The 25698-nt window shown below is 39.4% G+C and overlaps 1 protein-coding gene across 1 annotated transcript; it reads right to left on the reverse strand.

Annotated features, from left to right (window-relative positions):
- Positions 1-1808: 1808 nt before the first annotated feature.
- LOC138632570 (leucine--tRNA ligase, cytoplasmic-like) lies at positions 1809-25598 on the reverse strand. The gene is made up of 32 exons (XM_069718238.1): positions 25475-25598; positions 25100-25221; positions 24550-24637; positions 24356-24436; positions 23859-23996; positions 23232-23393; positions 22857-22969; positions 22466-22529; positions 22038-22126; positions 21665-21890; positions 21271-21358; positions 20289-20365; positions 20000-20053; positions 19743-19883; positions 19092-19169; positions 18796-18881; positions 18419-18484; positions 18123-18205; positions 16436-16574; positions 15732-15944; positions 14742-14799; positions 14277-14340; positions 12885-13068; positions 11894-11984; positions 11483-11623; positions 9822-9962; positions 8293-8403; positions 8020-8130; positions 6612-6716; positions 4808-4903; positions 4411-4543; positions 1809-2944 (listed from the first exon to the last, which is right to left on the reverse strand). The coding sequence occupies exons 1-32, from the start codon at positions 25478-25480 to the stop codon at positions 2739-2741; spliced, it is 3555 nt and encodes a 1184-aa protein (XP_069574339.1). The 5' UTR covers positions 25481-25598; the 3' UTR covers positions 1809-2738.
- Positions 25599-25698: the final 100 nt, after the last annotated feature.

Consider the following 25698-nt stretch of genomic DNA (forward strand, 5'->3'; position numbering starts at 1 on the left):
CAATACCCGACTTCTTTCACTCACGTTGGAATGAGGGCAGGCTGGAAACTCTACTCACTATCGCCCCCTTCAGGTGTGGAAGGGTATTACGAGAGCCGACGGGCTCACAAAAACTCAAAATCTAACAGCTTGTTTGACACATGACATTTTCTATTAAATGTGATGTATTTTAAAAAAAAGATTACAGTAAATGTTAGACTTACCCTTAAGGCAGAAACACAGGACCAAACATTCAAGAGGTGGGGAAGTGAAAGATGTATTTTAGAACCAACAAAACAGCTGTGGTTCATGTGTGTAGACCAGGGGTGTCAAACTCATTTTAGTTAAGGGGCCACATACTGCCCACTTTGATGTCAAGTGGGCCAGACCAGTAAAATCATAGCATACATAACGACAATATTTCTCTATGTTTAAATCATTGGTGAAGGTTTTTGGATGATAAACCCTGTTTTAAGGTCTTTCTACAATAAACCAGAAACATAAAGAGCAAAAACTCAAGACATCAGCCCACTGTTTATCTTCCCCGGCTCTCCTCTGCAGATTCCCTAGCAGCGAGCGCTTCTGCCTCCGGAACAGGCGTCGCATTTACGCTGTTTTTGAAGCAATTACTGGATCGATTAAAAAAAAAAAATTACAAAACGTTTGTACTCATGAACCTCCATATTTTCATAGAAATGCAATTTATGTGTTTCTGTAATTTTCCCACTTAGCAGAGTCATCCGGCGGGCCGAGCTGGACCCCCTGGTGGGCCGGATCCGGCCCGCGGGCCGTATGTTTGACACCCCTGGTGTAGACAGCACTCTTGCATTGCCCGTGTTCTGACAGTGACTTTTAAATTTTGATTGATGCACGGTGTAGTGTGTGTGTGTGTGAGAGTGGTTAACCTAAAGTAAGTGAAAGACATAAGTACAGGGAGCTTTATACGTGCTGAAGAGACACGTAGTGAAACTATCAGGTTTGGAAGCTCAGAGTTCACACATTCACACACCTATACTTAATCCCAATTGAGAGAAATGTAGTACATGAAAAGTTAAAGAGTTTTAAATATGGTGTAGCATATTTCCAGGTTGATGACAATGTGCTATGGTGGTATTTTATTAAGCATCATAGAAGAAGGCATCAGAGTAGATTATTTATGCACGAGGTCTCCAGAGATTCTCCAAAATGCCTTTAAATCACAGAGCCAACCCCGAGAGCAGTTTTGAAACAAGTCTATTTTGTGCTGCAATAAATTGTTGCTTAAATTTTGGCAGATTAATTTTTTTTAACTCAGGATATAATTAATGATAACCACCTTTAAACAGCATTTCACTAAAAGGCCTCGAGCATTTACTGACCTCTTTTTTTTTCCATGAAGCACAGCAATCTAAAAATATTTGGTTCAGCTGCCCTCTTACCTTCAGGTTAAAAGGAAGAAAACATGCACATTTGCTTTTTTACTAAATGATTATTTGTATGACGTTGGGCGGTTGCAAGGCAACCAATAAAAGTTTGACATCCCCCCTGCCTGCCAATATTATTTTCAAACTTACACATTTGAAAACTACAGCTAACACCTGTCAAGAAAGCGAATGAGATTTTCCTTAAGGTTAAAAGTTTTCCTTTAAAACATCTCGACCCAATTTATCATAATGAATTACATTTAACGAAGATTTCACTTATTCAGGCAACTGAAGGCGTTTATTGGAGCAAAACCACAACAAACACTTGAGCCGAGTCCAATCCTAGTAAGGCAAATGTGTCTTATTTAGCTATGCTTAGTAGATATGAACCAGCACACGGGGGGGTAAGAGAAACAGCACAAAGGCTTAATGTCTCAGAGGTTTTATTGTTTCTCTGGAAAAGCCAGACAAGCACCACCAAAGGCTAGAAAATAGGAAAGCTGTCTGATAAGATGACAAAACGTAACAGAACAATATGGCTCACCTTCAATGTATAAGACAACACAACAGACACATTACCGTCTATATGAAAACATCCGGCATTCAGCAGGGCGCAGGAGTCGTCTCACAATGTGATTACGTAAAAATAAGCGGCTGCCCAGTGATAAAAATCGAACATAGTGACAGACGTTTGTTCGATGCCTCTCCAAAAAGATTTGTTTTAAAGCTTCATTACACAGATAATTGCTTATTTACTGTCCGTCATATCAGACAGAAAGAAGAATGGGAAAGAGAAAAATGACAGGATTAAACTTTACAGACGATGAAATTACTTTTGACAGTGGCGACCGGGGTTCATGTCCCGAGTCCTGCAGAACAGAATACAAATTCTGGTGTTATACTCACACTCAACCATGACGGAAAATAAAAAGTCAAAACTGCATGGAAAGGTTTAGATATTGTCTTTTTTTTTACAGTGCTGAACCATTAAGCACGGAGTTGTATCAGTGGGATAACCAAAACCGGAACCAAAACCCAGATCTGAATGTACCGCAACTGCGTGTGTGTTGTTTTAAAAAGAAAAGAAAAAAGGAAGATAGATGCAAACTTTTCAGGTCACATTAGTTTAAGGGCAAATTCAGCAGTTGAAAAAAATTCAAAACCAGTGAGATGTTTCAAATCCCCACCACCAGTGGCTACAGGTTTAAGAATAGAGGCGTTGATTATAAAACACAAATACACTTCAGTGTTTTGTGGCTTTGAGTCAAAGTAACAGATTTTATGTTCACATTTCATGATGAATCTGACTCTTTAACAAACTATGCACTGCTGAATATGCCCCCAGTGACTGTTATTCTAATGGACCAGATAAACCAGAGTGTCCCCAATCTCTACAGTGACGCCGTTATCAACCAGGGTGACCCTCTTCTCCTCCAGATTGACGTTGAACACGGATTTGTTGGAGATGGGCAGTTTGCCTTGTTCCTCTTGTCCCAGCACGGGCACCTGGCGAGGCCCCAGCACGGGGTCCTCGTACCTCATCAACTTCACTCTGGACAGATCTGGTGGAAGTAGACGGAGTCAGAGGTGAGGCAAGAAGAGACAAAGATATGAAGGAAACACAGAATAGGTGGGGGGGGGGGGTGTTGGTGGAGGTGAGACACAGCAGAGGCATTAGGCAGTAAGAAACAATGACAGAAGAACAGAGAGGGAAAAGATGAAGTTAAGGAGTGAAAATGATGAGAGCAATTGAGAAATCAGAGCATAGTGGGGAAGGAGGAACAAATAAGGAGGAGAGACAGCAGTGAAGAGGGAAAATCAGAGATAAGACATTATGGACAAAAAGCAGAGGAGTGAAAGGGAAAACTGACTACAAAGAAAACTGGGTCACATATCGAACTGCTTTTTCATAAGCTAATGCGTTTAAACATTTTCTTTTCAAATTTGGAAGCATGTTAAAACAAAATACAAAACTAAAAGCAAACATGAAAGACAATAGAGAGCAGCTAAAACAGCCCATCATAGAAGGAGGAGCGCCTCGTGTTGAAATCACAGCAGAATGCTTTCTGAAGTGGTTCACGCAAATATGATGAAAGATGGGTGATGCTGGTTACCATGGGCGTCAACTGTCATCACATAATGCAGAGAGCTTCCTTTTAGAGGTAATGACGGTCAAATGAGAACCATTTTCATGGCACCAATCGAACAATTTTGTGCTCCGAGAGCACTGGGAATGCAAAGTGGGCTCTCGTTGGCCACCACCCTAACCAAGGCCCTTCCCGCTCAGTGATTTCAATTTGCAACTTTAGGAAGAGTCCCCAGGCTTCCAAACTTCTTCCGTTTCACAATTAATTGAAGCCTCTGTGCTCCTGGGAACACTCAAAGCTTCAGAAATAGTATTATCCCCCTGATCTACGCACAGTCCTGTTGCAGTGATCTACAGAGTTCCTTGGACTTCATGGCTTGCTGTTTGTCTTGACATAAAGAGTGAATTGCGGGTCTCTCTAAACTACATCCAATCAATTCAATTTGTCCCAGGTGGACCCTAAGCAAGTTGTAGGCACATCTCAAGGATAATTAAAGCAAACAGGATGCACCTGACCACAGTTTGGAGTGCCACAACAAAGAGTCTGAATTATGGATTTTTCCTGTCACTGCCTCACTGGAGCCACTCCCTTCTGTAAGTCCTCCTGCACAATGATGGCAGATGAGAGAGAATGGAAAAGAATAGGAGGGCTGACATTGGACAACAGACCCAGTGAAGATTTGGCTGTTAAAAATCAGCTACATAAATATGTGTCTTAATTAGCTGAGGCACCGGGACATGTGATGTAACATTTTGTACCAATAGGATGAATAATCTGTGAGCATCCTTATCAGTTTTGACCCAACGGTTACAAAACACTTTAATCTAAACTGAGTGACTATTTTCATTCTCTTTAGACAATAACATCATTTTTTGTATATTAAAAGACCCATTTGGGGTTCTTAATGTTAATTTATGATGCATATCAATATTTCTTACTACCTTTAATGATCCTGTTGACCTTGGCCAGCCTGCGGATGATGCCGTCTCTGGTGTCTCCCTGTTGGATGTAAACCTTTATGGAAAACAGGCCGCTGGACGGCTGAGGGTTGACCAGAGACACACACACTCCAGGCTGGAGAGACAAATGTACAAAAACAAAATTCAAATTCATTGTCGAGTTAAGTGTACAACAACCATTTTGTTCATCACCGACACATAAACGATGCTGTGAAAAGGCATAAAGTCAGATAAGTACCAACAGAGACAAACACGCACACACATACAGGAAATATTAAAAAAAAAAAAAAAAAAAAAAAAACAGAACAAAATGAGGACAAATGAATGAGCGAGAAAGAAGCTCAACATTATCCACCAACTTTGAGCAGACAGCATTTACCTCTGATCTGAAAACACTGAACGGTTTCCCCGGGCAACACTCCTCCTTCACTTTGTCATCAGCTTCAGAAGCAAACAAGATGTCAATCTGCTCCAACTGTTGAGGAGAAATGATGTGGAAAAAAAAAAAGAAGAAGACAATTAGCTGAGCAATGTTGTGCATGAGATAGTATGTACTCAGGTGTGTTTGGTATGCATGCTGGCAAGTGCTGGTGGAGTTAACCAGGGCCCAGAAGTGATCAAAGACTTAACATCCGGCTTTACACAAGTCTGTCACATATTCCCCAGGATAGTATTTCAGTGAGAGCCTTACTAGAGTCAGTCACAGAATGGTAAACTAGCAGAGAACAAAAAGACTATTCTGGTATATATTATATTGAAAATGCATTAAAAAAAAAAAGCCTGTTGTTTGGTTCCTTGCGAACCATGCTGGCTAACGTTGGCGTGAATTCAACAAAGACCATCTGGTATTAAAATACCATCACAAACGTTTGAAACCACACAAACCTCTTCTGCTGCTCCTTCTTAGGAAAAAACATTTGTAAGGTAAGTAATATATCACCCCGTTTCAGTCCTACTTGATGCCAAGTATTTCTGTGTCAAGGCTTTTTTGTTGAAAAATGTTTGTATTTATTTATAGCTATAATTTATCAGAACTACAGGAGTTTCATTCACACTTTTACTTTTCTGTTATATATGAGCTGGTTTCCCCAAAGTATCTTTGGAACTTTGGGTTTTATTTTTTGACGAGGCTAAGCTTTTGTGCAGACAAAAGTATTAAGGGATTTCCTGACTGACAACCGAGCTCAGGATTATCTCAACTTCCTTTTGCAGAAGTAGTGAAACTCAGATTTAAAGCCGAGGTATTTGAGAAAACTGAAATGCCCCAACTGCATGTTACAGTTTGACATTCATGTGAAAACAAACAGAACCGAACCAAATAAACTTGTTCACTTTAAATTGTGTACTTTGGAAGGACCCGAGACGTTGTCTTTGCTGCTCAACACTTTTAGTATTATATTTCCAGCATTGTTTAATAATTGGTTGGTTGGAACAGACACTTTTGAGTGGGGTTAAGTGACAAGTCTGATTTGAGCATCCTCTCATCTTTTGAACAGAGTAGTCCTCAGGACAGTGGCACAGCAATTGTTATTGATGATGAGATTTGACAGCAGTTAAGGTGCCTGAAGGCATCAGGCCGTCATGGTGTCCATCTACGCACCTGTCACTTCATCCAATTCTCTCTATGTCTTTATCTGCATCAAAAACGGTCACGCGAAAAACATGCTGTCTTGTTCCATTTCCAAATGTGTTCTTCACAGCATTTACAGCCACCTTGAAACAGATGCCAGCTCAGTTAAGATGATTGTTTTCTTTTTTTTTTTAGTGCTTTTAGTGAAATCGAATCACACATTTTAGCTGAATGAATGTCAGACTGAAAAACATAAATCACTTGGGTCATAGACCGTCTTTTTACTTGAATTCAGCTTGTCAGGTTGGATAACCAACTGCCAGTATCTTAACTAAAACAGGAGCCTCACAGGACCTGGCTTTTATCCCGCTTCTTTTTTAACACCCCATACTACTGAATATAGGCGCGGCCACGTGTCTTGTCAAATCCAAACGTTTTCAGATGACACCTCCCTAGTGGGTCTACTTAACCAAGGGAATGAACAGCCTAAAAAAAGTGAGATCAAATTATTTGTCGGCTGATGTGATGTCATTTTTGAAAAACTTTTGTTTTGGGAAAACCAACAAGCTGTCTAAGTCTCCAAGTCTGAGGAGTGTTGGATCCCAAAGCATACCTCCAGAGAATTGGTCAAGTAGACCAGGTTCTCCATGAGAACTGCCCGCTCATCAAACTCCAGCTCCAGATCCAAGACTCTCGGTCCGTTCTTCTCCAGGTTCTCCTAAACAACAGAAAGCAGAACCCATGTGGTCAGAATCACAGATACAAACGTAAAAAAAACGTTCCCAAAACTAATAATAAATGATGTCGATTCTTATAACAAATAACCAGGATTTTATTGATACATTTTTAGCAAACCAGCAGCTGGAAGAAAAATAGGAAATGCAGCGTTTCATCTAATTACTGGGAAAAAAAAAAAAAATCCTGTTTTAGTTTATAATTCTGCATTACACACGAGGTTCGTTGTTATGTTGATGCTGCTGCTATGAGATTAGTATGGAGGAAATAAAGCTCTGTGAGAAAAAGATGCTAAAACAAACCATCAAACAAGGAGAGCCGGGAAGAGAAAACAACTTGAAAGCTGCGAGACCAGCTTGAGAGACAAACCGTGAGCGAACACAAAGCTCATCATGACTATTTATTAGGTTCATTCTGTTTGATCACTGCAGTGAAACAGCACCTGAACACAGCCTGGAGCACCTGAGAGATATGACACCTGGAATTTTAATGAGCAACGTGCTTCTGATTATTTATTGCCTACTTGACCTTGAGTGAATATATAGCTCGATATAAACAGAAACAATAACTGCGTTGATGCTTTATTTTTTTATGCAAACATTTTCATTTTTACCATCTTGTAATGCCCAGGTGTATCTGGTGAACACTGCTCATAGATCAAAAGGACTCCTTAACCTTAAAAGTGATGCACTTTGCAGTGTGATGGGAATTTAATCTGAATACAATGCAACCGAAATATGAAGAACTGTGAACCAAGACGTACAAACCTGCAACCGAGTTGTTTAATAAATGTTGCAAACGAACAGGAAGAGACTGGGAAAGTCTGGAAAAAAAGTGTGTTTTGTACTCTTTCAATCAATAAATTCATTGAACTCTGTGGACCTTGTATTCCTGGAGTTTCTTTGTCATGTCAATGTAACACTTATTCAAATTGTTTCATCATATTGGGGACAATGTTGTTATTGTTTGAGCAATAAAAAATAAAAAAAATAAACTTTTGAAGATGCAACATCAAATCTTTCAATCGAATAACCAGAGCAGACTTTAGACTAATCTGGAGCGGTGTTGTGTGCAAACACAAAAGATAAGCCACCTCAGAGAGACATTCTGTAAACAGCCTCTGCAGAGCAAACAACACAAACACAAATGAGGGCAAATTTATCCTGAATTGTGGTATTAATTTCAAAATTTATAACAAAAATATAATAAATCTGTATAAAAATTGACAAAGGTGGAGAGGGGATTGGATGTGCCTTTACACAACGTCACCGCTTCACCAGGTTTACCTTGATCATGGCTACAAAAGGCATGACTCTCTTCATGTATTTCTTCAGCTCAGGCAGGGCTCCCAACTCGCTTGCTATCACTTTGTTGTCTGGAAGGACTCCGTCGTTGCTCTGGAAAAAAATAAAAACAGAGGTGAGAAACTGAGCCAAACAGGAACACAGAGAGAGAGAGAGAGAGAGAGAGAGAGAGAGAGAGAGAGAGAGAGAGTGAAAAGAAACATAACATTATCTCACATGATCATTTAATACGCAAATATGAAGTTTGATTTACACCTTGTAGTGCTTGCCGAGCAGGGATAAGGCACTGTGCTGCCATGGAGGGTAGCTCTTGGCCACGTAGGTGTTGCAGTGGGAGGGTTTGGCCGGGGGGATGGAGTCACCTTTCTGTTGGAGGGAAACCGAATTACAAAGAAAAGCATTTCAGATTCATATTCGTTTACTCGTATGGTAAAGGTACACAAGGCGATATAACCTCAATGGAAAGCAAACTGTGTTTGGATTATTCAAGAAGCCAGCTGTTTGTGTATGTGCGAGATCTTCTGCAGCGAAGATGGGGATCTGTGAACTCATTTTACATGACAGCTGTCAAATCGACTCTAGTCCTGATGACACACTTTATTACACTGCAAATAAATATTTAATAAAAATTAAAAAAAATGAGATAAGAGCTTTTTACTACTATACTTGGCATATTGGGCAGTAGGGGAAAACTGCTGAATAAATGCATTTGTAGGGCTTTTTTATTTGAACTATGTCACTTGAACCAAAGATGAATATTGCATGTGTTGGTAAGGTTAATAAAAATAAAATCACTCTGATTATTATTTGATAATCAGCTTTTTTTTTTTTTGAATGGACTGGTACACATTTGCACAATTTTGTGCTGTGTGACATTGTGGTCAGATTTCCTGTTCCACTTTTCCTGGCTGAATTCAAACTCCTTTACCAACATAATATATCTGCCTCTTTAAAATACATCACATATAAAGACATTATTATAACGATAAAAAGACAGCCTATGCTGTCTTTTCTTTCCTTTTCTTCCCCCCCCCCATCATTCTTCTGAACCTGCCTCCATAGCAACAAAACATTTCCAACAAATCCATAACAGTGGCCTGAAAGCCTGAGATATCGGCCGTTTTAGATCCCGTCAATACTTGTTTTGCTTTCTTCTCAGCTGCCTACAGCCACTTATTGAGGTGCTGAAGTGTTAACAAACAATAGATTAACTTTTCTGCTGTGAACAAAACAGACTGAAGTCTTCCAGACGACACAGGATGCTGCTGGACTGTCACAAGGACACAACATCAATAATCCACCGCTGCTACATGACAGATTAGGAAGTGTGGACCATGAAAAAAAATAAATGGATGTAATTCCAAACTTGTAAAATACAGGAGTTTGTTAAGCAAAAAGGCAAAAACAAATCTTTAGTAGTAGAATATGTTATTTAACAAAGCTTAACTTTTACTTGTGAAGTTTTATTTGGAAGGATTCAGATGATAAATGGCTGGTAAACCTAAACTCTACTTTAGGCTGCTGGTGCCTGATCTTTTCAGGGCTTCTTATTGTGCAGTTTTATATCATTTTCTGCATCACTGTGCTCCACATCAAACAACCATCAAACTGTTAAACAACACCTGAGGGAGAGAAAACGCTGACAACATTGCTGCCTGCTATTTAATTACAATTAAAACTATTAAAAAGGAAATCAATTCTGAAATCAATGTTAATTTTCAGTTAATTTAAAAAGCCATTATATGAACAGTGAAGTACAGTGGCAGTGAAGCTGCATATGTTACCTTGGTTTTGGGGGGAATCATGTACGCTTTGAGCCGCAGACGGAGGTCGTGTGCCGTCTCCATGAGGTACTGAGAGGAACGAATCAGGATCTCGTCAACTGGCCCGGCAACAGGCCACACAGCTTTCATCAGAGAGCCCGTCTACCGGGGAGAGAGAGCGAAAAGGAGGCGTGAGGAGGCAGTGAGGGGGAAATAAGTTGTTTCCGTGATTTAGTAAAAAGGATTTCTTTGTGTTAAAAAAAAAAAAAAACAACTACAGAAGTTTGAGGCTCACTGGAGCTTTGGAATCCTATTAACGACACAGCCAGAGGTCACACTGCCATCACAACAAAACTAGCAGACACCACATTAACTGGGGATGTGCACAACTCCCATATGTGATGTGTGCACCTCTGTCTCTACTGAGTGCCTCTCAGCTCTTTACCTAGTGGTGCTAAACACATGGTTGAGGGAAAAAAAAAAAAAAATACTGGTTGTGGGGTTTTTGTTGTTGCTAAGCGACAACTGAAAAACCTCTAGCACAGCAGCGCTGCCTCATATTAATAAATTTCAGTGTTAAAAATATTCAAGGCTCTCTGTGCTATTGGAAACGTGGAACTCTGCAGCCCCTTTTCCACCGACAAGGAGCTGGTGCCTCATCTCGAACCGGCTCCAAGCATTTCCATTGAAAAAACAAGGTGCCAAAAAGATGGAACCAGCACTGCTCCAGAAGACTGCTGCTCCAAAAACCGGAAACACTGATTGTCGGTGGCTGTGGGAGGGCTAAGGGCCAAGAGGAGAATACTCAGTTAGTCTGAAATGCAGTTGAATCTGAACGAGATGTTCGGGGACAATTGGAAATTCCACTGTTAAATACTCAATGCTTTAAAAATGTGACTATATGGGAACATATTATGCAAAGGCAGTTTGAAATACAGAGAAACACAACTGCTCAGCAAAATCATTGTAAATTTTGTCCTGCAGATTTGGAGGAGATTCTGTAGGAGATTCCCATGCTGCATCAATAGCACAAATATATTAGTGCTAACATGAAAATTCAACATGCCACTTCAGTCCCTACAGCTCCTCACACTTAAGTTTCTTTGTCTACAGAGCATTTATGCAGAATATATTTGTTGGAGATTACAGTTAGTCCACATTTATTATTTTCATGAATATTTCATAACCCAACCCAATGTCCAGGTTCCCACCGTTTATCACGCAACGTTCGGTTTCCAAACCTTTCCAAATGTGGACAAGTTCTCCAACAGTGCCAAAGCAGAATTGGCCCTGTCCTCATGGAAAAGAGGTTTAATAATTTGCTTCATACTGCAGTGAGAAAGAGCCGGCTCCCCGTGGACATGTACATCAACGGTGGGAATATGTTAGTAGCCATTTCGCACCAGTAAATGAGCGCTGGGACCATCGCTACTGCAGGCCAACATGAACCTGCAACTTTCAGCTTCTCGCTCCCGGGTGTGCTCATGAATGTAAATGAATAAAAGGAAGGTAAAATGTTTCTTTTGACTGTATTTCTGGTTTACTTGAAAGTATACAGGTGAGATAAGAATGAAAGACAGAAGGGAGGAGAGGATCAAAGTCAAATTTGAAACCATTCAGAGCCCACAGGCAGCTCAGAACATGAAAACCACAGCTTGATGCTAAATCCATATGTTTCTTACCTTGCCCAGCAGACCCCACGTGTATTCACAGAGGTGTGGGCAGATGGGGGCCAGCAGCAGAGTTTGTCTCTCTATGAATTGGAAGACAAGGTCTCTGTGCATGCCTTCGATGGCCAGCTCCCGATATTTATCTTTGGCTGCCTGAATACACACATAAATACACGTTTCAAGGTTAATACGCATGATCACGGATTTTTAGAAGATTCTTTAACCATCTCACATGCTGCCTTCAGATTAGCGAATGGAGCAAATGTACAGGATAATATTTGAATCCCAAGTTATGTTATGCTACCAATTGTTTTAGCTGCTACGGCACAACAAAATCGCATAAAATGCTTAAGGAGCACATCGGTTTTCAAGCTCTAAAGATGATCAGAAAGATGTTTTGTTAAGGTCTAGGAGTATGTTTACCTGGAACTCGAAAAAGCCGCTCTTCAGAGCCTCTTTGTACATCATCCTCTCAAAGTGCTGCTCCGTCTTCAGGATGCCTGCGTTCATCTCACTACAAAGGACACAAAATTCTTTTAATCAGTCCATAAAATCTGTTTACCTTCACTTAACTTATCAGCAATGAAATAAGCAAAAATATAACACCTAATTATTTATGGAGAACCAGCCAAACTTTGAAGGACTATCTTACTTCTAGTTACTTTCATTTGAAGGCCAAAAAACCGCAGCATCTTAATTTCACCTAAAAGAAATTTCAAATTCACATGAACTCGAGATAAACTCCCCTAACTTCAAAAACTTTGTACGCAAACCTATATATTGTATCCGGCTTGTAATAAACATGTGATCAATATTCTGCTAAATATAGAGTAGAACTGAGATGATGTGGAACCACAGAGAAGCTGACCAAAAATGTACCGACTACAATTTTAGCAGATGGCAAAAGGCTAATTGCCTGATCAATTCTATAAAATTCTAAACATTTATTGGTCTCAGTTTTATTTATGCAAGTATTTATAGCCTTTCTCCATCTCATATAATATGAATAAATAAATCATTTTGGGTTTTAAAAGATGACACTTTGGGGTCTTTGTTTTTAATGATGGGTGTTCACTTTGTAGACGAAACTACTGACAACTAATAAAAGAAAAGCCAAAAGAATAACAACGGAATACTTCAGGCTCAATTTTCTCCCAATTCAACAACCAAACCATGCTTGTCACGTCTATAATAACACCTACAGACAACATGGCATATATCTTATTCTTCAAGGGCGTTGAGTTGTCAAGGTTGAAAAGCAGTTCTTCATTCCCTGTCTCCATAATCTAAAAAAAAAAACCTCTCTATATGGGCTTGCTTCATGTGATCATTTTACTTTAATAATTTATTCCAGCTATAGATCTCAAAACCTGTCAATCCAAACCTAAAAGTCTAAATGAATTCCTCCGTCTACCTGGCAAAGACCCTATCGTTGAAGGTGTCTGCAGGTCCCGTCCTCAGGTTGTTCTGGTTTGCAATCATCTCCTTCACCCACTCCACCCAGGTGTAGAGTCGCAGGATGCCGGCGTCAGCCATGGTCTCGACAAAGTTGGCGTCCTCCACTGTGTCCCCAGCATCGGCGAGAGCCAGACGCATACCTGAGTGAGGAAATGAAGAGGTGTGTTAAAACAGCAGGCAGAACAGCGCAATATAGAACAAACACTTCGCACGGCCAGGTGCTTTTCTATTTGGGTCCTCTATTCATTTGATATACATTGAACACAGCACTTCTTTTTCTCTTCTGCAGAATACTTTTCGACAGGTAAACTTCAGAGGCTTTTTGGAAAATTCCTCAGTCGGAGAAAACTTCAGATACCTGGCAGACATCACTCCAAGCTCTTAGGCAGGAAGTCAACTTAATGCATCTATCTGCTGTCAGACCATGAAGCTGTCTACTCCCAGGGCAGTACAGCTTCTAGAGACATGTCGATCAATTCATTCAGCTCAGTCAAACCAACAAAAAAAAACACAACAAAGGAGGAAATAACAACCAAAAAAACCCAAATGGGACGGTTTGACTAGTCCTGAGGTACACTGAGGGCAGGTGGGATACCAGGTTAATCTGTGTACCACGCAGGTACAGATGAAAAAGATCAGAACTAAAGACATAAAAGCAAGTAAACATCCAGAGATGAACAACACGAGACTCGAATTCTTCAAATAGATAATCATCATTAATTATGTCAAACATAACCGTTTTAAAATTATATTTTCAGAAACAACTTCTGCCACTGAACATCGAGTTCAACTCTTGGTCTCAGTGAAAATATGATCTTCCTCTCATGTTCCGATACATATTTGATGTTAAGAGTCCATGCTTTTGTTCCGTTCTGTATTTTGTTGACCGATAAGGAGCTATGGCCTCTCTGGAATGAAGATTATTCAAATACATAGATATAAATGATTGATTCGAACACTTCTATTGCAATAACAGCATCAACTTGTCGGACATTAATGTTATGCTTGTGGTGGATAAAACTTATTGAATATAAACTCAAATTAAAGCCTGCATAATAAACTTACAGTACACTATAATGGTTCTGACATGTGCAATAGCTCATACCACCCAATACCAACACTTTAACTTTCTTATGAAGATGAGGATAAAATATGTTTATGGTATAATCAAGTGTAACGGCCCGGGCACTGTGAAAACACGTTGTAATCCGTTCTAAATGTACAGCCGGTGTGTTTTTCTGTCACATTTTAGCATAGCAGGACAGAAATATTGAAAAGAAAATCACACGAGATGAGTAAAAGATAAGAAACAGAAGGAGGAAGATAAATCAAAAAGAAACTGATGTACCGTCTGCTGAAAACTTCTCAATGGCTTCAGTGAGAGTGAGGAAGTTTCCTGTTGATTTGGACATCTGGTGAATAAAAAAAACAACAACAAAAAAAAACCCAGACGTTAGCAGCTGGACTCATTCATGTCTGCACACCCACACAGGTTCATTACATAGCACACGGCAATAAAACTATAGATTTACACTGTGTTCAAAATTACAGAAAAACAAGTGCACAACAGTAAAAACGGCAAATGGTTCTTCAAAGCATCGAATGCGCATTTATTACTGACACAAGAAGATTCGTTTTTAAACACAGCTTGCTACAAAATGTTTTAATACAATGTTGTAAATCAGTTAGCAGTAGTACAAGCAAAAGCAAAAGAAAAGACCTTTGTCTCCTAAAATGATAATCTCACAAACAAATTATAATGTAAATATAATATATACACATTCACAGTTTACACCATTCATATTTGACAAACCTTTTCAGAATTGAGAAGCAGATGTCCATTAGCTCGCACTGCTTGTGGCCACTTCCCACTGTACACGAGAGCAAATGTTCTCATTAATATAGTCATACATGTATATACAAATTATTCCTGTGGGTCCATAACTTCAAATTCGATTTTGAGTGAACACAGAAACTTTCCCTCTTCAGCAGCTGAATGTAAAAACAGCCTTCGAGTTTAAAACTCCGCACAAACATCCTTCAGCACAGAGAAGCTCAAACATTCAGCTGTCGGAACAAGAAGAAAAACACATTTCTGAGTGGAGACGGATTTCAATATAATTTAAGAGCTCCGGCGAAGTAAGCTAGACGTCCCTTGACATGTCAGCGCTTCTGGTGAAAGGCAGGAATGTACTTGTTTTGAAAATAAGGTGAAATATCAGGACATGGTTAGCCTAGTTTGCGAGCGATGATAAAGGTTAAAAGCGGGAGTACATCAAAACTTGCAGACTTCTTGTGTTAAAACAATGATGGCCGCCTGAGCTCCGTTTCATCTCTTTGTTAATTAATACGAAGGATTACGAGGTGTTTGTCACTTTTCTGTATCCTGATAACTGAAACGGAGCACATTTACTGGGGGCCGCCTAATTGTTTGTTCCCAGGCAAGCAGCGGAGTGTCCCAAAAATTATTGGTCCAAGTTAAAAATTGATTCCAGCCCATCAACCATAAAAACTGACTGACACTTTGGTTTATGCATGTTTAAAAAAAAAAAAAAAATTATTAATGAGCTTCAGAGATGCTGGATTTTGTTAAGTGCTTTTGCCAAAATGTCAACCGACTCATTTTACAGTCAATCAGATATGTGGAAAATGCTTTAATCTAAATTAAATCACAATCATGCTAAAAACATGTATCCACACTTTTTCCCCTAAACCCTGACAGTTGTGGATTATAACATGAATTTAGCCCTTCACTCATTTGCTCCTACTCTCACTACTGGTCAGTAAAAATGGGCGAACTCACTTGTCTTTGGGCCAAATAGCCACATGGTTGTACAGGTAGTAGGACAGGTGGTTGGGCACCAGGTCTTTGCCGGACACACGGACGTCCACGGGGTACCAGTACTCAAACTCCCTCCTCATCCTCTGCAGATGCTCTTTGGGGATCTGCGTCTTGGGGAAAGGAGACGTCTTGAAGAAGATGAAGTCCCAGACCTCTCTGGTCATCTGCTCTGGCCTGTGGGACAGAAAACAAGGAGCGAGAATGGAAAAATAATAGTCAGGGTTAGAAAGAAGGATGTGATGGCTTGAAATGAGGTGAAAAGAAGTCATTAAACTTGGTGTGAATGTGTCTTTTCATAAATTTGTATTTGCCATTGTATTATTCCCTCTTTGCTGTTATATTTCAGTGCTGACAAAGAGATGAGAGTACTTAAATAAATACTGAGCTATGAATTTCTTTGTGGATGAAGACACGGCAACAAATCCACTGAAAATAAATTCTGAAAAGCAAAACCTGTTATCTAAAACGATCATATTAATGATTATTAATTCAGATACATTTCTTAGAGGGATTCTTCCCTCCTTCAGTTGACTCATGTGTATGTTTGTTTGAAGGCAGAGAGAGACAAAGAGGCAACACAAACAGATGCATCGTTACGATTTCATACTTGTTTCTTGTAGTGTGCGTGTGTGTTTTGTGTGCATGTGGGAGTACTGAGTCCATACTTGATGCCAAGTGGTGAGGGTCCCTGTCCATTGAGCACACCTCCCTGGAGGAGGTGGGCTACAGTGTAATAAGCCATGTAGATGGTGGAGTCTGATAGTGACTCAATCAGCCACTGCTCGTCCCAAGGCAGCCGCGTTCCTATGGTAACCGGGGAACGTGCACGCACGCGTGCGTACAGACAGACAGACACACACACACACACACACACACACACACACACACACACACACACACACACACACACACACACACACACACACACATTCAGACAGGCAGAGAAACACACACACACAGACACAATCATGAACGTGAACGAGGAATGAATTATCAAGGAAGACAATTGCTACCTCGTCTGTATTGACACAGCGTTTTGTTGTATTTGCCATCTTGTCGAGCTGGTTACACAGTGGTGCCGAGAAATACTCTAATGGAGAGGAACGGCTTCATTGTGTAGCTCATTGTGAACAATCTGAGATGTAGCCATTGTCACAAACAAAACAAAACCACAAGTGGCTAACCTGTTGTTTTGACAGACACTACAGCAACTTCAGCTTTCACTCACTGATTTTTGCCATTGTTTTACTAAAATTGTAATCTTCAAATTTTTTCAAGTTATAAAAGACAAAAAATTCAACCATGTTAAAAATTGCAAAGCTCATGATTTCAGGATCTTTTAACAATTTTAAATGAAAATTAAGTGAAATTACTGCAAGATTGAGCAGTAATTTGTTTTCATAAGCAGTGGACACATAATAATGACATTTGAGCAACATTAAATATGACATTTCGATAAGATCAACTAAAAAAAAAGAAACATCCCTACTCTTGCATGACCTATTGTTTTATGCAATTGAAGTTAAGAACAGAAAAAATATATTCTTGGCAGAATACACAAATAAAGTTCACAAATACTTCACTCTTTGGAAGTTCGGGAGGTGTTGCAGTGTGTGAATACTTTAAGTCTGGGGAACAGTAGATTTTTCTGGATGAAAGAAGTGAACCTGTACAACTTACTTTTGTGAACACATTAATCCAAACACAAATTTTGCTTGCATGTTTGCACAACTGCATGTATGTTCTTGTTTATCTTTCCTGTGTAATAAAAACTTTAAGTCATATTATGGGATTTACAGATAGATTTAAATTGTGCACTCTACTTTGCTATAATAAAGCTGCCTGAGAATAAAACTTTTCAAGCACCTACTAGGTTTTTAGGCAATGACCCTTCAAATTCTCTTGCAAATCATACATTGTACTTTTAATATTTTTTTTAATATAAGACAAAAAACTAAAATCTTGAGGCAAGTGAAACATTTTTGAAAATGCCCTTACAGTAAGATATCTGAGCAGTGTATCAGACAACTTGCTGTGGTTGGAGAGACTTTGTGCTTCATGTTCTCAAAATGTGTGGGGAGATGTATACAGTGGGAGTCTACAACAGGCCTAGACTGTACTGCACTGTCCTGCACTGTAATGCCAGCTGGCCCTCAGTCTGCATCTATTGTGTATGAAAAGAGGCGGACTGTTGCTAGGTGCTTTATTATTAGTCCTCTGTCGCCATCTACAGACCAAAAACATCAACACTAGTTCCAGGAGATTTAACTCTGAGTCATCTTTACCCATCAAAACTAAAAATATCTTAAATATCCACTGTAATCCTGCCACATTGTAACGGGAACCACTTACCAAGACCGTAGGTACGAGAGCAGGCGTGCTCCTGTAGCCAGGCCAAAGTTGCCTCAAAGTTTCTCCGGGTCTCCTCGCCAAATCTGGTTAGAGAATTTAAAATAACATGAAGGACTTATTCATCTTTTTAGATGAATTGTAAAGAAAAATTAAAAATGTCACACTTACAGACAATAATATAAGTAAATCTTTTTTCTATACTTCATACCAGATATTCCGAACCCTCACAGGAGCCCTGACAAGCCGGCACAAACACTTTAAAAAGGCTAAAATCTGACATGAGCGGTCAGTCTTACGTCTCCAAAGGCCTGAGGGCTTCATTGGTCTGCTGCTTCCACTCAGCATCCCCATAGTCTAAATACCTGGAAGACACACAAACAATATTTGCTCAAATCTTATCGGTCACTGAAAAGAGCATCAGATATTCAGTGCATAAAATAGAAACGTCATCATTATTTATTTAACTTTTGTTAATAGGATGAATGAAACCCATTTAACATAATTATGAGCCATACTCCAAAAAAAAACTTGAGTTCACTTCTCTTCCACTCGTATCTATAATAATGCAGTGTAACTTTAGATCCACTCAGTTCAGACAAGTTTGTTAAAAACACTTTATGGTTTATTATTGTATTCATTTGATTCTTGTGATCAGAGTTTCTGTAGCACTTACCATTGGTCACAGAGAGCCACCACACACACATCAACTGAACGTGATATGACTGGTTTCTCTGGCTCCATGTAGATCATGGCGTCACCCTGTGATAAATAAACACAGATCCAACATCATTCAAAATAAATATAAACCAAATTCCACACCTCAATCAAACGGAGCACGTCGACTCTCCGTTAATGCACGGACAATAAATATTAAACATAATATAAATCTGAATTTAAAACTGTACATAATATAAATCTGAATTTAAAACTGTACTTTATCTTTGCGTGTTAGAAACAGAAATGCCTCACCCTCTCCACCATCATCTTCTGGATGGGCTTCTTGACATCCTGGACCTTCTGCCCCTTGTAGCCGTCAACCAGCATGATCTGAGACAGAAATTCATTCACAGAATCTTTCAGACTGAGGTCATTCTTTCACCCTAAGAATAACTGGACAACGCATCTGTTGTGTTTTCTACAATCAAAAATGATTATAACCAGCTGATTGGGAGGACAAATACTCAGTGTACACATAAGCAATGTATGCATGGCCCCTAGCAGGTTTTGCATACCTTTTAATTCTTATTCCTTTCAAAGTCACAGTGTGCTGACAGTAAGGGTCGCTGGTAAAGTGGATTTTAACATTACTTATGTCATGATGCCGTGACAGGAGGGAACAGGGGCTTAGCAGGAAAAATGCTAAGCCTTGTCTATATGTGCATCATTTTGTACAAATTCAACCTGCTATGTGAGAGCAACACATAATAATAAACTAATTAGCCTGTCCTTAATTTATGAATTACTTAATTTGTGCCTGAGGGATATATCATATAAGCTTCAAACCAAAAGGTAAATGCACTGGGGGTTTGCAGAGAGGTAGCTTTCTGCTGATCTGTGCAACAGCTTGTTGTGGGTTTTTTTTTTTTGTTTTTTTACTTGTTCAGCACTAAGGGCACTTACCCCTTCATAAAATCCCTTCAGGTAAACCTTCTCCTTGGCCTCAGCCAGTCTCTCTTTGTCATTCTGGCTCTGGATCTTCAGCTCATCACACACCAGAGGAGCAGACAGGTTCCCGTAGCCTGGGATCTCTATGATTGGGACCTGACATGTTCAAACACAAGTATACAAACACACATTAAAGACACATTTCGAGAGTGAATTGGTCAGTTTAGTGCAAACTGAGTCAAATCAAACAGACCTTTACTTGATAGGCTTACCGGCTCAAAGGGCAACACCATCTTGTCCTCAATCCCATACTTCTCCCGGAGAGCCTTTTGGAAATGGAAGAAATAATAGTGATATAAAATTTTTTTTTAAACATGCTAAATGTAGCTTGCGCTTAAAAAGAGATGTTAGTGATCATCGGATGTCCTCAGAACCCAGGGTTTGGTTCACTTGAACGGGCTGTGTCGTTTTCTGTTTTCTACGCAGGGGAATTCTGTTCGGGTAAAAAGGCTCGCGGGACAGTAACACAGTAGCAGTTTACTTATAGGCCTGTGGAATCACCTGTTTGTTCTTGATGTCCCTGAGAGCAGCAATGTCATCCGGAGCATCAGAAGGGACACTGGTAACTATGCCAGTACCTAAAGAAAACACAGACAAGGCACAATGATATTACTTCATTCAAAATATGATCAAAGCTGTAAAATGGCCGATGCTGCCACATTTCTTCAGCTGCCACACAGCTTCAGTGGAGTAATTGACTGACTGCAAAAACTGGACAATTGGAACCTAAGATTTACTGTCACTCATTACCCTTCATAACTTTTAGAAACAGGGTGACACACTGAGCATGAGAGAGTCATTCATATTGAAAGTCTGACATTTCAACTTATTCATTCAGAAATTCCAATTATTACTATTTACAGAAATTCATCAACAGGACACATGAATATGAAGAGACAAACTACACACCTCGAGCAAAACGGATAATACTGACTCGCAACAGAAGAGAGGCACTCTGAAAGTAGGTCCATTTCATATGTTTGCAAACATTTCACCCCAGGGAAAGAAAGCACCCATTACTTCCATCCTTTGATATCACAGTACAACTCTTTTGAATTCTACTGCTATTTTAAGACCCTCGTACTTTTCCATACATCTTGTTAAGAACATAAAAAAACCAAGATGTAATGAAATAAGGGATAAAGCTCAGTGAAGATTCTTAGCAGAGAGTAATACCAACAAGAGCTGGAATGAATTATCTTTATAGAGACAATTAATACATTTCAAATAGCTTGTGCTTAGCTATTTAGTGGCTGTCGGCTACATAGGAGAGGAAGGTGCCACAGTCAAGGATATCCCTATTGCTATGAGCAACACTGGCAGAGGGAGCCCAACAACGACTACAGCACTTTCACCAAAGTGACAAATTTCTGTGTTGAAGAAACATTGAATGGTGAATGAGAACAGTGAAACAGCAGCGGACCGTGAAATGTCTCCAAAGAAATGTGACCAATGAATCTGATTTAAGTTTCTTGACTTGTACCTTTGTCCTCCTTGATGGTGAGCATGGGCAGAGCGTAGATGACCTTGTAGGAGGTCAGAGGAGCACTCAGGGCACAGCCAAGGATGTCCTAGAAGCACAGAAAAAACATTAGAGAACCTGATTTGTTTTACATTGCAGAAACAAAAGCATCCTACTTTATGCTGCTTGGAAAATATGACTAACTTGTTCCTTGTTTATAGGAACATATGGAGTACAAACAATATATATATAATACATGTAAATGAATATTCTCTAAATGCAAACTGCTTGACTGGTTTTACATCATATTATATAGCAGCATAAGCCTTATACCATTAGACGGAAATAAATAAATTCAAAATAAATTAGAATGAATTTGCTGTGGTTGGGAGAAACAAATAAACAAAAGTAGTACCTGTCCGAGTATTTCCATGACCACTGGCACCACTCCATTCTCCTTGGTGAAGCCCTGGAAAGACATGTTCCTGGCAGACCTCCTAGTGCAGATGAAGATGTCTCCACCGGTTGTCTCTAAGGCGACATACTTTATGTCAGGGCTCACCCAGCAGTTGGTCTGACCAAACATGGTCTCTGGTCTCAGAGTTGCAGCCACCAGGAAGATGTTTTTGCCTTTCATGGCACTGTGGGGAGAACAACAAGCATTAGGTGTTTGCTTCTATCTCAAATGAAGATTTAGTGGTACAATTTATCACGATGAACATAAAAACTTGTTCGTTTAATATTACAGAGTAATAAGTACTAAGAGTACAGTGTTTGTGTCTTATTACCTGCTAGAAAAGACCTTGGATTTGAATTTTGCAGTGTACGGTTCAACTATCTTCATCTTGATGAGCGTGTACTCCTGAGGTCCAACTCCCTGTAGGGGTAGAACAAATGTTGCCAAAGAAAATCAACTAATTACAGCTATTCAATCACCACAGTTTACACATTAGATGTTTTTTGTGCAACAGTCAGTAAAACAAGCATTTGTAAAATGTTATATTTGGAATACTGGTGAGTCAGGTGAAATAATTTGGTCACTGGAAGAACTGAAGTATTGTGACAAATCTGTGGTTCAATAATTATCTTTATTGTACAAAATGTAGTCTTGTGCGTCAAAATTATGGCAAAATTGATTTGAATGATCATCCAAAATAATATTACAATTTAGTTTTTCAGATTTGATCAATTCTTCTACTGAGCTGGGTGAGTCTACCTCTCCTGTTTGCCTGTCATGGTCCATGCACGGCTGTCCATCCTTGGGGGAGAAGATGGTGTACCTGCAGACGAGTCCCAGAGAGCCAAATTACACAACTGAAAGAAAACTCAATCCAACATCAAATGAATTTATCTGAGGCTCAAGACAAACTTCAAAGTCAGTTATCTATCACGGACTTTATTCTATTATTTTTACTTTGCTTTTACACAATAAAAACAAATGACAATAATACAGGACACCGATAGCATATGATTGATAGTGATCGCAACAAATATAAAGTGTTCTTACTTTCCTCAGGTGATCCCTACATTAAGAACTGTATCACAGAACAAGTAAAAACAAAAAAAAAAAAAAAAAAAATCTTGCAGAAAGCTTGATACCACTTTACCTTTTCCCAAACTTGATCTTTTTTCTCTCTTTCAATGTGACAAATTGCCACCTGACGAAGGAGTCGTAGAAGGGGTTCACATCTGTGGTGATGAATGAACGCCTCCAGTCCACCTAGGAGGTAATAACATAATACCCGGCTTTAAGCACTGCTGACAAACACGAATGACTTGCAATGGAAATATAAGTATGTGCACGTCTCTGTGGTTTTCTAAACTATGCCTCTTCTTTAAATGTTTAAATAATTTTGGCCCATGACATTGAATGAATTGTAGTTCACTCCTAATGAGAATCAAAGCAAGGTTCAGACAAAAGCAAAGAAACACAACCGGCAAAAACAGTTGTTTGTAAGAGTTACATTATTATAATTAGTCACCTTGACCCCCATCTGTTTGAGGTCTTTGACAGCAAGAGGAGGGAAGTACTCCAGCCAGTGATCAGCATCGCAAAATTTGATAATCTCCTGGTCAGTCAGACCCAAAGACTTCATGATGTCCCACTGGGAAGTGATGGGTCCAGCCTTGGCCGCTGCTTTACTCTGAGAGATAAAAGAGAGTTAAAAGCATTGTAAAAGTGATGCCAGGTGTTATGTGGGTAAGAAAGTGTGGAATAAATCCCCAAAAAGAAATGCTCAAATCATCAAAACATCAGACCGACCCCGTATTCTGTTCAGTAGGTTTGATGATAATTTATTTCTTTAAAATTCAAGCTAATAAAATCCATGAGTCAGGTTAAGTTTTTAATATGGTTGTACAGACAAATATGATACAAAATTATCAATGAAAATGTTATTTTGACTGCTATTCAGTTTATATTATGAGGTCTCCCTCATAATTCATTTTTAAACCCAAATGTTACACATACATGGGTTACTGCTTTTAATCCAATTGTCACTTTTTGTAAAAAAAAATTTAAAAAAAATCATCTTCTAGTAAAAAGTATCTCAATGGACAAAAACACACAAAATTCACTGTGAAAATGCCAACAATCTCGTGATGTTTACCTTCTTGCCCTTTGCTTTGTCCTTGATGATGATTTCATCAGCTGCCTGTGGCTTCTCCTTTTCTTCTTCGTCCTCATCCGGAAACTGTGGAGGGTTTCCATACAGCTCCATCTCTCTCTTCAGCTTGTCTGCACAGGCCTGATGGATACAATATGGTTTTATGAATAAAAGGAAGATAAGGCAAGTGTGTGACAGTGCACTAGTAACAGAGAAAAACTATAACGAAACTAAAACTATAAAATGTTGGCCCTGGTTAAATGAAAACCGGTTCTCATTTTGTTTGCTTTGATTGTGTAGGACATTGAGAAAAGAATGTAGTTGGTGATGTGTTTGATGAAAAGTGATAAGATAACAAAAGAAAAATATGTATACGACTTTTATGGCAGATAGCAACAATTATCATACCAACGAAAATGATTTCCAGCCTCTTGCAAATACAGAAACTGCACAAATGTAAAGGACTGTAAAATTTTAAAAAAAAATAAAAAAAAACTCACTTTGATTGGCATTCCTGTGCAGTGCAAACCGAATGGGAAGAGGCATTTCTTTCCCTTTAGAGACTGATAACCAACAGCAAACTGCAGGAACAAAGCAGAACATCAACAGCTCAGAGCAGCAGTGATCTCAGTCCATCCATCAAGAGACAATAATATCTCTGTTCACCTCTCTCTGCGTCAATATGCAGCCTTACCTCACACTTTGACAAGCTGAACGTATGGCCAAGATGCAAGCGGCCATTCATGTAGGGATATGGGAAGGTGACAAAGTACTTGTTTTTGCTGGAAGGGAATAAAACAAAATAAACTTGTTAATTTGAGTCCAGAAGGGTTTTGTATGTGGTATCGCTATCAAAGTACAGTGCTGCAAAACTGGGAAATGATCCGGGGCAACCAATTGCTTGGAAGGTGCGTCCTGTGTATGTTATCTGCACCATCTGACCTAAACTGAAAGCTTCACCCACACATGCAAAAAGTACACCACACCTTTGATGCAAGGATGATTAAGAACAATAAGTGTATTGCAGTTAAGTCGTACCAAGAATATTTTTGTAGAAGGAAGTACATCTCCACAAATCGCTGACATGCCCGAGTCGTGCACTCTATGTGAACTGATTTGTTTACAGATGTCCTTGCAGGTGAATATTTAAAAGTACCTTCCTGGATCAAATGTGTCAAAGACTATGACTCTTCAGGTACAGAACACTGGGTTCTTTCTGATAGTAACAGTGGGCAGCTACTCACTTTGTACTTTCCCCCACTGTTGTCGGCACATCATTCTCAAACGCTTTATCCTTCTCCCATTTCTCCTGGATTTCGAGTTCAATCTTTCTCAAAAAGTCCAACTTTGCTGTTCCTTTCCGCTCCTGGAATACAACGTTGAACAGGTTTATTAAAAAAAAAAAACAATATGTACTGCGATAGCTACAAGTGAACTGAATACTAATTATTTCAAAGCAAACAAGAAAGCAGCTGGTGTCTCTGTGATTTCTATTTCTGTAGTTGCCTCGACAGCTCGTGTTAGCTGACTAAGCTAACAGCTACAGTAAGTTAATGTACAAAGATAGAAAACGAGCACTGACCATCCTAAAATGTACATAATTCGTGAATTATACATACCGCCATGCTGACCAAAAAGTACGAGCTGCTCACTGTGTTGTCGTCTAGAAAGAAGATGCAACAGAAGTAGTTTCCAGTTTGACGGGATACCCACGCCGCCGGTGCCTGGCTGATGACGCCAGCAAATCAGCTTCCCGCGAGGGTTTCTGGGAAACGTAGTTCGTATTTACGTTTCAAGCGTCGTATTGTTGGATATCTGGCAAACTGGTGAATTGATTCGTGTT

Source organism: Brachyistius frenatus, unplaced genomic scaffold (assembly GCF_029030835.1).
Source record: "Brachyistius frenatus isolate BFR_SWC_R1_liver_20210118 unplaced genomic scaffold, ASM2903083v1 Contig_5, whole genome shotgun sequence".
Taxonomy (NCBI): domain Eukaryota; kingdom Metazoa; phylum Chordata; class Actinopteri; family Embiotocidae; genus Brachyistius; species Brachyistius frenatus.